This window comes from Pyxicephalus adspersus, chromosome 5 (genome assembly GCF_032062135.1).
Source record: "Pyxicephalus adspersus chromosome 5, UCB_Pads_2.0, whole genome shotgun sequence".
Classification (NCBI taxonomy): Eukaryota; Metazoa; Chordata; class Amphibia; order Anura; family Pyxicephalidae; genus Pyxicephalus; species Pyxicephalus adspersus.
Genome location: NC_092862.1, coordinates 146,807,792 through 146,822,613, shown reverse-complemented (window position 1 = coordinate 146,822,613; position 14,822 = coordinate 146,807,792). Strand labels below are relative to the sequence as shown.

General features: G+C 42.3%; 1 protein-coding gene across 2 annotated transcripts in view; it reads right to left on the bottom strand.

Annotated features, from left to right (window-relative positions):
• Positions 1–3,500: 3,500 nt before the first annotated feature.
• LOC140331784 (KAT8 regulatory NSL complex subunit 1-like) overlaps positions 3,501–14,822 on the bottom strand; it is a 36,211-nt gene continuing 24,889 nt past the window's right edge. For both annotated transcript variants that reach the window (XM_072413061.1, XM_072413062.1), the window contains 9 exons: positions 11,760–11,964; positions 11,458–11,623; positions 9,514–9,633; positions 8,255–8,412; positions 7,897–8,015; positions 6,998–7,049; positions 6,198–6,310; positions 5,802–6,057; positions 3,501–4,642 (listed from right to left, as the gene is read on the bottom strand). In XM_072413061.1, the coding sequence (XP_072269162.1) occupies positions 4,334–4,642; positions 5,802–6,057; positions 6,198–6,310; positions 6,998–7,049; positions 7,897–8,015; positions 8,255–8,412; positions 9,514–9,633; positions 11,458–11,623; positions 11,760–11,964 (1,498 nt within the window). In that variant the 3' untranslated portion in view covers positions 3,501–4,333. The remainder of the gene's footprint in view (positions 4,643–5,801; positions 6,058–6,197; positions 6,311–6,997; positions 7,050–7,896; positions 8,016–8,254; positions 8,413–9,513; positions 9,634–11,457; positions 11,624–11,759; positions 11,965–14,822) is intronic.

The following is a 14,822-nucleotide window of genomic DNA, read 5'->3' as shown; positions in this document are numbered from 1 at the left end:
GGTGAAACCATTCCTGTACTATATTTGCCAGCACTGGGAGTCTGAGCATATCTGTGACCCCCACAGAGCGCCCCCTGGAGGTGTCCTGCCATAGACCAGGGGTTCATTCTTGGGGAGTCTCAGCCCACCAGGGCCATGCAATTTGCTCTCCTGCCATCTTTGAAGGCTCTGGTGTCTAGCTTTGGGGTTCAATCAGTTATCTGGGGTAGATGGGGCACTTGGTTCTGTGGTAAGTGCTGTGGCCCCCATCTTGGGCAAATTCCCCATCAGAGACCAAATAGGACCCCACAGGAAGGGGTGAGGACACAATTGCCCCTCTGCCCAGCCTGGACGTGCACTGAGCTGCATCTCCCCACTTCCTGTGCAGCCAATCAGCATCCACCACACTTCCCAGGGACACTGATTACACCTATGGACCCTTCACCTGCTGGACAAATTGCACTCCATATCCTCATTCTCTGCAGGAGCAGGGGCCCGACCTCCTCACCAGGGCCAATATTGCTCACCTGTGTTTTGCAGTGGTCATGGCATAAAGGTTGGGCACCTCTTGGGCAATGCTCTGGTTGTACTCTGACCTCTCTCTGCATCCATCTCTGAGCCCCCATTCCCACAGTGTTGGGGCCACTGCTTCCAACTCATGAAGCCCTCCCCACCCCCAAGGGGGGCTTTATAAACTGAAAACACCCTTTACATGCAGGAGAAACTATAAAACCCTCCCAGGTGAAATCAGTGCCAATTTATGTAAATACTCCTAGATAGCTCCTGAGACGTTGGCACTGCCAATGAGGAACCATGTTACATATTTATTCCTTTTGGGATGGGGTCCTGGGGGTCGTCAATACCTTTGCAGAAATTTCTGTATCTAACACACCACGCTCTGGGTTCTGCTAAAATAGACCTCAGCCATTTTCTATCTGTAGCTCGGCAGTGATTCCGAGACACCGGAGATCTCAGGGCCCCTCCACGGTTTAGGGAACAAACCCAAAACATGGAAGAGTTTGTGCCATCTGACCGGAGTGAGCGATATCACCGCACATGGACGGCCCGGCCATTCTTTACAGTCTCCCCATTTTAAAGCTCACCTGGCTCAATTGCCACCCTCCGGATAGAAGTGAAGAAATTTTGGGATGTGAATATGATGGACCCCCATTAGCCCCACCATCCATCCCACCCTTCCACATTGCCTTCACTCTTTACTTTAACTTCTACTTGTTTCACATTCACTCCCAGTGCCCAGGATACTTAGCACCCACTGCTCACCCCATTTTATCAGCATTGGATATTTTCACATTGTTATGCCAGTCTTCTAAAAAAAAACTTTATTATGTATGTTTTCTTATTTTGTTTTTGTAAACGTTCTATAATAAATACAAATCAATAATATAAGATAATGATAATATAAGACAATATCTTTTATTCCCCACCCCCCACATCAGACTGGCACAGATAGGTCAGCTATTTAAGGACCTTTTGGGGAGCTGAAACCAAAATTACCAAATAATGTTGGCGCTATATAAATTCTGTTTAATAATAGGAAGAATTTGGCTTATTTTTGGCATACAAGCTCTCAGTAGTAGTTTATTCTTCAGGCATTCAATTCAAACTGTTTGATCATTCTCTACCAAGGAATATTCTTGCTTCCATAGACATTCTCCCAGTCATCGGTGACCATAGAAAATCATTGCTGGATCTCCTGTTTATTCTCTGCAAAGGGTTCACACGTCTCACCAGGGTGTTTAATGAGCTCAGTGAATATCTGGACGATGTAAATGAAACCAATCATTGGAGAAAAATCAGCTCCTCCAGCTCTGAATACATTGAGATGGATTCTGAAGTTCAAATATTCTGATTCAGCCCAGGTCAGTTTCCATTCCTTGGGGAAAATGTCAGAGCTCCAGACTCCGGTTCCATAATACATTTATTCTAGTCCCTTGGGTGTAATGGTGGCCCCCTTTTCTCACCAATACCATTTATCCAATCTAAAATGAGCGAGAAAATAGAAAATAGGAGTGGGCAAGCAAGCCGTCAGTGAAGGATATTCCTTGCCAATGTACCAGAAATTCCCATGTTCCTTCTTTGTTGGTTTGTTCCACTGACTGGAAATTGGTGTAAATCTTCCAGGACAATGCCATCGTTGTGATTCAGATGAATCCATAAAGGGTTTAGCAATAAAGCACAAAGGTGGCCAAGGAGCCCTGACCAGGGTATACATCCCATTCCAGCTCTCTTCATAGAGTACATTGCCCAATGCAGGGAAAGGTCCCATCTATCCCCAAGCCATAGAAATAGTGGTGCCAGGTGTGGAGCTAATAGCATCCTCAGACATCTAGACAGATTCATCGCCAGGTCTCCGGATCCATGGGCCAAGTCAATAAAATCATTGGTTGTCCCATAAAAGCCATAAACTATAATCAGTCTTCTCTCCTCAAAAGCAGCAATGTCGGGAGACGCAGGCAGAGGGAAATTTTCACATTGCAGGAGATCTCCGACCTCGAGACCATCAAGGTCCACCAATACCAAATCTATACCTTTAGCCAAGGTGTCACCTTTGTAGCTTTCCATCAGACCAGCGCTTCATCTATGGGATTTGCTTTGTAGCCTCTCCAAAAACCTCTGGGCCCATTAATCAAATTCCCTTTTCATAAGGGGGCCATTGTAGCAGTCACATTGTCAGAAAGTTTTAGAAGATTGAGGCCGTGCCCCATATAGAACCCTTTTCATGTTCTCCAGAAAATTGTCCTAGATGGCAGCACTCCGGCCTTTCCAGCGCTGGGTCCCAGGTTAAAATCTTGGCCAGATATCTGCATGGAGTTTGCAGGTTCCCCCCATGTTTGTGTGGGTTTCCTCCCACATTCCAAAAACATGGAGTTAGGTTAATTTTGAGGGGAAGCCAAATAACCTTAGATTGTGTAATGACATGACTATGGTAGGGACATTAGATTGCTAGTGACATGACAATGGACTTTGTACAGCGCTGCATAATATGTTGGTGCTAACAAATACCGTGCAGTAATTTTTTTTTTACCCAAGGTGAACATGGTCTTTGAATGTAGATGGTCTTGTGTCCCCTCATAATATAGCAATTTTGAAGATCTGGGAAGTGCAGTGATGTGAATCTCTACATGACAACACTGTAGGTGTACAGACTTGGGAACTGAGAACCGCACTGCACATAATAGGCACAGCAGTGCTGTAGATCCAGTAACTTAAGACTGACAGTTACCATGAATGGCACCGAGGGCTCAATAATGTGAAGGTCAAAGGAGAAATCCAGGAAGATGTCAGGGACCAGCACAGATGGACACCCCCAGGACTGTCAGTTTCCTCATGGATTCTCAGGTACAATTTATCTCAAAGCAGCATTTGGCACCACAATCTGTAAAAAGTGAGGTGTTACCTTCTTACAGGTCACATGACTTCTTAACATTTATGTGTCACATTAAGGTCTATCATGTGCAATATTTTTGTGAATAAAAACACAACCAATAGAAGCACCAAAGTTTTGAGATTTAGAATTTATTTGTTTAGTCTAATTCCATATATCCATATACACCAGGCTATTCTCATATAGGAGTCACTTTCCCCCCATTCATTAAATAATTACAGCATCTTTATTCCAAGGGACAGGGAGGAGGGGCAAGAAAATCATGTTTGGTTGTAACTTTTCTGAGACCACAAACTCTGCACAGACAGACCTGACAATTCTACAGATTCCATCCACTGTGGCAAGTGACGCAAGCAAAGTTGTGTGGGTGACGTGACAAACACCAGGATGTGGCATCCCCCCTCCAACCAACACACAGTGAATACCAGTAGTATTAAAACCAAGGACCGGGGGGCCAGGAAATGTAGACACCGATAGCATCTGGTCACCACGTAACCAAAGAAGCCTCCAACGCTGCAAAGCTCGCTCCTCCGGACGTCAAGGGACTAAACCTGATTTCCCCCCCCTGACTTTCATACTCATAATAAATTTCTCATTTAAAATGCTCTGTAATTTTCCCAATCTCTCACCGCTCTCATCCAACTACACCAGCCTGCACCATGTACCTGCACCGCCTATGCAGCTACCAGGAGACCACAGGAAAAACACAGCCATCCGCATATGGAGACTCTCCTGTGGCCCATACCGAGTTTCAGCATGTAGCCTTCGCTCTGTGCTGTACCACCCGCAGACTTCTCACTTCAGTGTGCCGCTTAGCCCAGGACCCCCTACATTATGGTGCACCCTAATGCTCCACTTGGGGCTGCAAGCCAGCCAAGCACTTGATACTGAAATTAAGTATATGGATTTGTGTTCTCTGCTCACACTTCTTGTGATTAGGAGGACCTCTCATCTCTTGTTTCCTGGCCTGGGTGGAAAGTACTCCAGGCTTGCTATTTTATCACCGCTGTGGGCTCTGACTCGAACTACGGAAATGCTATTGGGTAGGGGGGACTCTTTGGAGGCTGGGGTGAGGTTTTCTGGTAACGTGCCAGAGTCTATGCTTTCAGTCCATGTGCCAGGCTTATTTGACGTCTGAAATAAAACCTCCGGATGTGGCTTGGTCCTGCCTCTACTTGGTGTTCCAGGCAAGTTCTGGAGAGCTCGGAAGTCTCTATCCATGAGGGGGAAGGAGCGCGGTTCCCAAGGAAGAACAATCTGCAACAGAAGGCAAAGAATATTGTAAAGCACAACTGAGTGCAGCAAATCATTTCCATAACTCGTCAACTACAAATTAAGGTTTGAGCACTGAAACCTGCAGGTAATTTGTCAGAGTATTTTTTTTTTTTTTAACCTAGCACTGTGCTATTGCTGGAAGGTTGAAGGATGGAGTCTAAGATAGCGTACAAAATTACAGAACAGGGGAGCTGAATGGATATTTATAGTTAACTACACTTTTAGAAGAAAGACACACATACACAACCCATTGAACAGCAAATTACAGCTGCCCAGTCCAATCAATATCTTTTACAGTATTTAACGTTTGGGGTAAACCATAAGACCACTGCCCTGCTGGTTTACGTTAAGAGATGGCCAACCTGACTGAGCCCACTCCCCCTTTTCTGCTCGTGGCATTTGCCCGTTACTAGTAAGCTCTGGCCCGAGGGGTGTAAGGTGGCTGCAGCTTCTATAGGGACACCAGGTTACAAATGCTATTTTGTTAGCACATTAAAGTGAGCCTGTTCTGTAACAAACCTGTTACCTATAGAAGGAAGCAACCAAAGACATTATATGCCTCTCTCCAGCAGCACGAGACTCCAACGTTCCAGCAATGGAGCCTCGGACTCGTTGGATGTTTGGGTCTCCAACTGCACCCTGAAATTCCTCAAACCCCCTAAATATCTGCAGGGCCAAGTTTTGTAGAGTCTGAAGGATGGAACCACAGCAAGTGGAAGGAGACAAGCATCCCAAAGTCCTAGAGGACCTCAGGGCAAGAAGTCACATTGGTAGCCAGAAATCATATTTTCTGACCATGTACTGGGGTGTTTATAAGGTTTGAGAGCTGATGGAGCCTCTTTAAATCTCCAGTCAGAAATAAGGCAGCTTTCTTGTCATCTCTAACCAGACCCATGTAATCAACCAGCCACTAATTCATTCCTTAAGGTCCCCTGCCAGAGATCAGTCTCCCAATAGACCCTTTAGGAGATTGGTGTCTGCCATGGTTTCTCTCAGTGGCATTCATGTAAACAGCACTGTGCAGATCTTTCTGAATAGCATCCTGAAAAGCTTTATTTGTCTGTTGTAGTGGGGGGAAAAGGTTTTTACCAAAATTTAGAGGAGCTTTAAAAGGACCAATGAAAGGATCTTAGTCACAGACCTGTTCTTCATCATCTGGGATTTCAGGCGTGGAAGATCGGGTGTCTTCGCTCCAGGAGAGCACTCGGGTCCGGCTGTGGACAGACAGGCATTGGACAGTGCTGTAAGGCTCTGGGTTCTCAGCTGCAGCAGATGACAGGGATAGAGGGACGTCATTAAGGCTTTGGAATCGGATGTCCGGGGAGGCGCTCTGCTGAGATGATCCCTGGCTGTTTGGAGGCTGTGGTGTCCAACGACCATCTGATTTGTTAGATGACCTGTGTATAAAAAATTCCTTTAGTATCACCAATTCTTCCACTCATGCTAAATGTATAAAGGCACCCAGGGTCTGCTTATATGGGATAACATGTTCAGCAGAATGTTCTACATTCCCAGACTCATCAGTATTGGGACATACCTGCTTCCTCGTCGCTGGGGTACAGCGGAGGTCCATGAAACCCAACGGGAACGTTCAAGCTCTTCATTAGCGCTGTGCCGCTCCAGATATGCCTCATCAGACAAGTCTTCCAGCTACAAAATACAGAGTTTAATATTTTAAAGTGAATCTAACACTTCAGCAAATGTTTACTTAATATAGCCCTTCATCAAAATGGATAAAAGCAACTGTGGGGAGACCAAGCATTATACTCCCCCCTCCTCCTCAAAGGTTCTAAAGGGGCAAAACATCCTTTTGCTGATAAGATCCATAACAATGCAGAGATTCTGTAGCACATTCATCATCTAGCAAGGTTTAAGCTAGTAAATATTTCAAGATCAGGAATGTAGGCAGCACTGTGGCCCAGTGATTAGCACTCCGGCCTTTGCAGCGCTGGGTCTAAGGTTGGACTCTTGGCCAGGTTACGATCAGCATGGAGTTTGCAGGTTCTCCCTGGGTTTCCTCCGGGTACTCCAGTTTCCTCCAACATTCCAGACCAGTTAGAGACTGGACAGGATGTAAAACTAAACGCCACATGTCAACAAAACACAAGTTGTTTAATATATTGTATTACGCAAATGCTTTAATTTCAGGATATAATCCCTATAAGTAACCTAATTGAGGAAGACCTATATGGTATTTTTATCCGCTCTGCATAAAACACTGATCGCTCATTTATCTAGTAACACCCTAATCCTAATGGAATCCTAATATGCAGAAACTAGCCAGGAAATGTAAAACAAACTCCTTGATAACAAAACAAGACAGAAAAGGCGGCTCACCTGTGGATCGGCAGCCAGTACATCTTTCTCTGAAGAATCCAATATGCGCCAACTAAAGAAAAACAGATGTCACATTTTTATACAAAACATATACTTATAAAAAACACAGTGTTCCAGCTCTACCACAAAGGATAAACATTTTATATAACAAATCTCTCTGGGGAAATGCTGGAAGAAGAGCCACAAACTGCCTCATCCGGTAGTTTCCTAAGTGCCACAGCTGCCTCACCCAGAGCATGGATCATGCAGAGGGGGCAGCCTGGAGTTTTATTTCACTTATCTGACACCTATCTTAGTCTTTTCTCATAGCTAAGAACTACTTTGTTGTAGCACATGACCATCTAATGTCTGTGCACACAGCTTAGAAAGGACCATCCAGGGCAGGATGGGTAAATCTAAAAGATTAACTTTAGAGGGTGCATTGAAAAGCTGCCACATTCTGTAGGAGTAAAACCATAATTGTGCAACCAAGACTAATTCTTATTTCCCAAAAATTGTTTGGGACAACCTTTCATATACAGCCTACACCAACTCTGCCACCCCCAGCAGCTCCGCCTGCCGTCAGCACACTAGCTGAGAACAGCAGAGCAGCATAAGAAAGCTGGTGTGCCGTCAGGTGGCAGAGCCGTATGTGTACAAACCCCACATAGACTGTTCCACCACTCCAAGCAGCGTGAGGAGAGCTGCCTGCCAGCCAGGCCCCCGCTAGCCCCAAAAGCAGTGCAAGGAGGGCCCGCCAGTGCCTGTGCCCCCAAACCACTAGCCACAGACTGGCACCGGTCCGCAGCACGGGGGTTGGGGACCACTGGCCTAAACTAATAAAATAGGTAAACAATTTAGAAATCATATTACCAAAACTTTATTCTGCCGGGATTGTGCGGCAGTAGCAATGTGTTTACCTTGGTGTCAGGATCTCCTTGTACTGAAGTTTTTCCACTCGGGATGCAGCCACCAGAGACATTGGAATGACAATGTTGTCAATGTCATAGGAGTTCTCAAACCTTTTCCGCTTAAGAGCCTAAAAAAAAAAATTAAAAAAGCATTGTAAAACATTTACAAGCACAGATCTCCTCATGTACCAAGCAATACACAGCCAGAGAAAAATGGCAAACAATAAAATCAGTGGTCTTACAACTCTATCCAAAATAACTTTTGCCAGAACCCCATCAGATCCATTCTTTAGAGGAAATTCGATTGACATTCCCCATTCTTTCCCTATAAAAGCCAGTTATTTCATGTTCCTGCAGTATAACTCACCGCTGAATTGCTGTTCTGCTGACTGACAGAAGGGGGCGTATCAGAAAGGGAGGAAAGCTGGTGAGCTGCTGGGTTTGCTCTGGGTGTAACTGGAGAGGAGACATTAATGCTGGGACTTGACGCTCGTTTGTATTGCCTATCATCACGAAACATCGATCCTGCAACAAATAAAAGAATAGGAATAAAGAGGTGATCTATTTGTAAGGTCTGCATCACTGAAAAGTTGTACAGGCTTTACCCGCCAAATACAAAACAAATCAACAAATCAGAACTCCAGTAACAAAGCAAGACCAGAAAGTTTGGCGGCAGGGCCCCAGCAAGCACAAGGAAGTTGGTGATTCCAGGATGTAGAAAGTATAATATAAAGCACTACCTATGGACAATATTTATACCATAATTTGAATACTAAACGTGAAGTCAAAAAATCGCATACAATACAATCTCATCTTTTAGAAGACACAACGGGATGATATTGTGTTTGTGAACATAAAAGTTTCTGAAAGTTTTAAAAAGGCATCAACCCGCCTGCAAAACCGGGCCAAACGAAAGGACCCGGTAAGCACGAGGAAGGGGGCGATTTTCTGATGTAGAAAGTATGGCCAATGTCTATGGATGACATGTTTGTTTATATCTTGGGTGTTCAATATTTGTGCTACCTTACATTTTTCAAGACTTTAATGGAAAATGAAAGCTAAAAATTAAATGCTGGACTTAGCAATTTTTACTTGCATAGCATTAGATTGCTGACCATGCATTTATTTCCTTTTTTCCCCCCATGTGCCTGTTTTTTGGTGAAGTTATTCACTACCCTACAACAAAAAAAAAGCTTTTTTGCTCAGAGTAATAGCTTTACATTTGGGCAGCCTGACAGCATTACAACATATGAGATGTTCAATTAGGCTTTAAGGACCTGGCGGTGACTCCTGAGCTCCATAAAGAATATTCCAGTTTGTTCTTTCGGATTTTTTTTCCTCCATCTTGAGCAGTAATGGATTGTGTGCATTGCATGTATATATCAGAATATATTGATTTGGAGGAATTGTAGCTGCAATTTGTATCTTCTCAGCTTTAGCAAAGGAAAAACAGTCACACAAAGTAAACAAGTCTGAGTTTTCTTTTGTCAGGATAAGAACCTAATCAGAATTGGGGCTTTTAGGACCACACACACATGATAAGAAACCGGTCCTGGAACAGTTTCAGGTAAGGCCACACCAGAATAAAGAAAGAACTTTGTAAAATAAAGGTCGCTGTCCACTTACTGCCGGCATCCTGGGGTTTCTTGGCGAGCTGGGAAAGCTTTAGGATTTTCAGCTTATTAGAGACACGGAACTGTCTGTCCTCTTTCAGCAAAGCTTCAAAGTGCAAATGGAGAGGAGAATCTGAGGAAGCAAAACATCCAGTTAGAGCAATGTAATAGATGCCCCATTGTCATTTCACTCATCTAGCACTAAAATCTTTAATTCTTCCTAACACTTGCTAGCTATTAGATCTTAGGAACATCTAGAAACACGTTCAGCTTTGTAAGAATTAAACATTGGTGCTGTCAAACAATACCATTTAGTTGTGAAATCTGTGGTTTTGGCTGAAAGCTGACCCTGCGTCTTGCAAAGCCTCAAATATTTGATTGCATATCATTTAGGTTCTAGTCCAAAGCTCCTATTAATTCTAACCTGCAGCATTCCCTTAGTGTTACACAGGGCTCCTCTCCTGCAACTAAAATTATTACAATTTCAGCGCACTAGGAGATTCTCATATCTGCATTAAGGAGGTAAATCAAGTCTGCTTTATTTTCCTGTAGAGGAAGAAGAAAAATTAGGTTTAAAAGCTTTTACTGTTACATTAGGTGATAATTTATCCGTTTTCCCAGGTGTACTCTGGCGTATCTCTGTATTTATATGGAGTCAACCTATATACTGAAATGTGAGATTCTCTGCCTCTATTGGTGGAAATAAAGTTGGGTGTAAAATAGTTTTCCTATAAATATTGATTGTCCTGTACAATGTTAAAACTAAAAAAAAATTCAAACACCAAAAACATTTATCTAAACTGATAATGCAATCTAGAGGTCTGTCACCAAGTTTATACAATGCTGCACCAAGAACTGATAACCTTGTACTGAATGAGAAGCCATTGCATATTCAGCCTGCACTGTGAATAATGGTTAGGCTGGAGGAGGACAGGAGTTATCGACACCCACAGTATATACAGAGGGGTGATCTGCTGTACAGAAGAAAATTTAGTAAACTCGGGAGGTAGGAAGAGTGAAATTGCATACTAGTTTTATATTTGAGTGGAGGTCAGCTTTAGCAATACAAGTAGCATTATTATTGGTATTAGATTATAATCCACACTAATAAATTGTAAAACATGAAATGTATATATATATATATATATATATATATATATATATATATATATATATATATATATATATATATATATATATATATATATATCCTGACCCAATCATACAAAATAATCTGAAACACTGAATGCCAGACAAATGGGAGCTGCTTTACCTGCCCGATGAGCACATCTATCTTGAAACTTACAAACCAGAATACATCACAGGCTGTCAAGCTGGGATTTCTCTTGAGTCATTAAAGTGGTCCTGTACTGGAATTAAGTATATTCCTGACCTGGTTTTATATAATACAGCTTTCCTGGTAAGTGTTCTGATCCTCTGCCAATATTACTGCGTGAATCTCTGACCCAAAACAAGCATGCAGCTCAGGTGTTCAGACAGCAATTGCCGCAGTTTGCTGCATGTTTAAGAGGTATAACCAAAAAAGCACCTATACATCCCAGTAATCTGCATTCTTTAGAATAGAGCAATGGGAGCTCCCATAATTTTTATTAAAAGTCCTCATTTAAACTTCAGGCCGTCACCTGGTCTCCGGCCTATTACTGGACAGCAAAAGAACAGCAATGGAGTTATAAGGCCGTCTCTCTTCTCCGCACATATGACTGCAGTACTCTGAAATAGCCCCCCAAGTACTTCCCCTCCCAGAGTGCTGTGTACAGGAGATTAAAGAGGATGAAAAGTCAAATTTACACAACAATATCATTACATTGCTGCATTGATTGGGGTTGTAAATGAATGCTTAGCGTTCAGCCCACAACATACAAATTGCTGCAGGAAAGCTATACACCATCACAAAAAAAAACCTCAAAATGTCTTTCTGGGTTCCACACAAACTTACCATAAGGAAAGGAAAGGATGGGGTGGTAACAGGGGTCCATCAGGGCTATCCGCTCATTCAGAGCTATTGCGTTGGGATGTGATGTCTTTGCATATGTCTTACAACCACAGAGGATACATGTAGTGGGAGGGTCACATCCACACTTCATAGTCAGTGGCTTCTGTGGCTAGATACAGAGGAAAGATTTAGGAATTAGTGTAGGAATAATAAAATATACACTAGCTGATCTGTGTTACACTGGCCTGACTATACTGAAGTTTATTTTGATTGGCTGCTTTAGGCTTATAAGAACAATTTCTTACCTTTCTGCTGAGGGAGGACACATCACTGGACCGGACCAAACTGCGCTTCTTGTGCCCACGCAGAGGCCGCGTTCGAGCTGCCACGCAGGTGGAATCAGAAAGTGCTGGTGATGCAGACAGGGTATCCATGCGAGGCTTTTTACCCAACACCTCCTCTGGATCCAAATCCTCTGCAGAGCCATTACAGGATGCACTGGAACGCACACTACAACAAGAAAACGTAGGCCGGTCAAACTATAGAAAGCGAGATTTCTACTTTTATCCAATGCACAACTTCAACAGATCTGGGATCATAACGTCTAAACGTTTTAGAATCAAAGAAGCTGAAGAAAAATGAAAATGTCAGTTTTATAAAACTAATATCAGAAAATGCTTATAATATCAGGAATGACTAATGACTTCTAGAACAAAGCAACAAACACCGTTGTAACACAAGTCACCCTGCAATGACTAGTTTGTATTACAAGAAGCTCCTGCATGGATCTGAAATACACAAAACACTCCATAATTTTTAAAAAGGAAAAAAGTTTTTAGATAATTACCAGGCAGACATCAACCTATACGCCCCAGGAACTCAAACTACATTGCCACTTACACCACACCAGAAAATCCTTTGAAGCAGTTATAAGGGGTGAACACTGAAATATAGTTATGTGTAAGGAAACGTCTGATAGAAGCAGAGGCTTCAAATCCCATTTCTCAGTTTCTTCACATATTATTAACTCAGGCTTTAATAGACACTAAACCTCAATACCGTGTTTCCCCAAAAATAAGACAGTGTCTTATATTTATTTTACCTCAAAAATCTCATTAGGGCTTATTTTCAGGGGATGTCTTATTTTTCTCACAAAAAATCTATATTCAGGTACAAAAATCTGTATTTACCAAAACCTGCAACGAATATTACTATAGAAAGATACCTCTATGTTACCTGTGACCGGTCAAAATCACAGATTTCTTCTGTTATATACAAGAAGTCATGAATAAGAATTGACATAAATGAGTAATGAAAAAAAAAAAACAGAGCTTCATAAGCAAACAAGTGCAACATAACAAGAAAATGTGCTGACAATTAACATGTGACTCATTGAGTTACATGTTAAATCTGAGTAAAAGCAAAAAAAATCAATTAATAAATATGCATTGCTGCTAATGAATGAAATACCAGCAAGGACCTTTTGAAAAGAGAATCCACCAACCTCTGCTAGTGTCACACCAGAGTACTGTAGGGTAATTATCCCTGCGATTTCTTCACCCCTTGCTCCAGTGCTTTTGAAATCTCCTGCTCTCTCTCTGCTCCCTCCTTCCTCTTGGTATCCCTCCGTGTACCACGTGACCACACCCTCCGAAGAAGCCAATAGGGCTTACTTTTAGGGGAGGGCTTATATTTCACCCTTGCATGATTAGCATGCTAGGGCTTACTTTCGGGGTAGGCCTTATTTTCGGGGAAACACGGTAAGTACACAGGTTAGGTCTGGACTTCCCAAACAGAACTTTTATCAGCAACTCAAAGTTGTGGGAGGACCTTTGTAACGAGTAAAGTGTATCCGCATTGGACTAATCCCAATAATCTTCCAAATATCCGAGATGAATTCATATAACTACCCACACATCTTCGGAATAAAATACATTTTCAGCAATTTGGTCCATTTAGGATTCGTTAGTTTCAAAATCCCAGTACAAACCTGAATGATATGCTAACCTGAAACCCTGCCAGCTGCTAGGGTTCATTATATTTAGCAATTCTATGTTTCAGGTGATAAAAACCTAAATGGCGTAAAATTATAGAGTGATAACAGGTACTTAGGTACGCAGACATCATTGTGGTCTTACATAGTGCTGACAAATCACTGAACAGAATGATAATTCAGAATGTCTGAAACCTGTGCAAAGTATCGGGGGATTGCAATGTATCAGTGAAGATACCACGGCGTGTAGGATACAGGTAGTCCCCGGGTTCAGGACATCTGACATACAGACCCCCTCCTAGATACAAACAGGGCTTCCCTGCCAAACTCTGCAGTTGTTTCTTTTTGCATATTGAAGCACAACTTGCTCCGGAAGTTAATAAATGTCTAGGCTCCATAAAGTTTATTTTTTTTTGGTTTGTGATTAGCTCACAATGAGAATTTTATACAGTAACTGACACCACACTGTCTAATATGTTGAGACAAACATCTGTCCTAATTGTATTAAAATATTTTACCTGTTCCGACTTACAGATTCAACTTAAGAACAATCCTACAGTCCCTTCTCATATGTAATCCGAAGACTACCTTTATTATACAATATAACGGTCCCAACTGACAAAAGATTCTGATCAACCAGTTTTGTGGCACAACTTGATCCTGCAGACTATAAGGAAGACCTCCGCAGCTAAGGAATTGGACAAGAATAGGTCATCAGCAAACAGCTGCGCTGTGCAATATGTCAGCACTATATAAATACTGTATATAATATAAAGATTTCAGAACATTCCCAATTAAAGTTCTTCTGTACAGGTGATTAAAAGTAGACACTTCTAGTTTCTTATTCTTTTGAAATACATACAACTTCTATTAAGACCAAGAAAAAGAAAATTTGGTCCAGTTTGGCACATTTTAGACTGTAAAACAAAACCACAGCTTGCCCTGCACCAAGGTTACTGCAAACACTTTCATTTTAGTATCACACACAATCAAAGCGATGTTTTTGCAGACATTGTCTCATGAACCGTAAATGAAGCTGCAAAATCAGCGTGTAGACATCAGTGGATTGTGTACTATACAGGTAGAACAAGTGAGTACCAGACCCCATGGAAAGCAAGGCATTAAAACTCCATACAAACCACTACATACATATCCAAGTTTCAAACAAAGCCTGAATATGTCTTTATACAACATACACTATGTTGCACGGTTTGTAAAGCAATAGATTGTCAGCAACATAGTGCTAATGGCTGTGAACCTAAAATGAAATGCATTCACACTGGGAGGAAGGAGGAGAATGGCTGCATTAGTTTGCTGCTAAAACTTTGTTTGGGCTGGGGACAGAATGGTGAAAGTTCCTCCACCAGCAGGCACA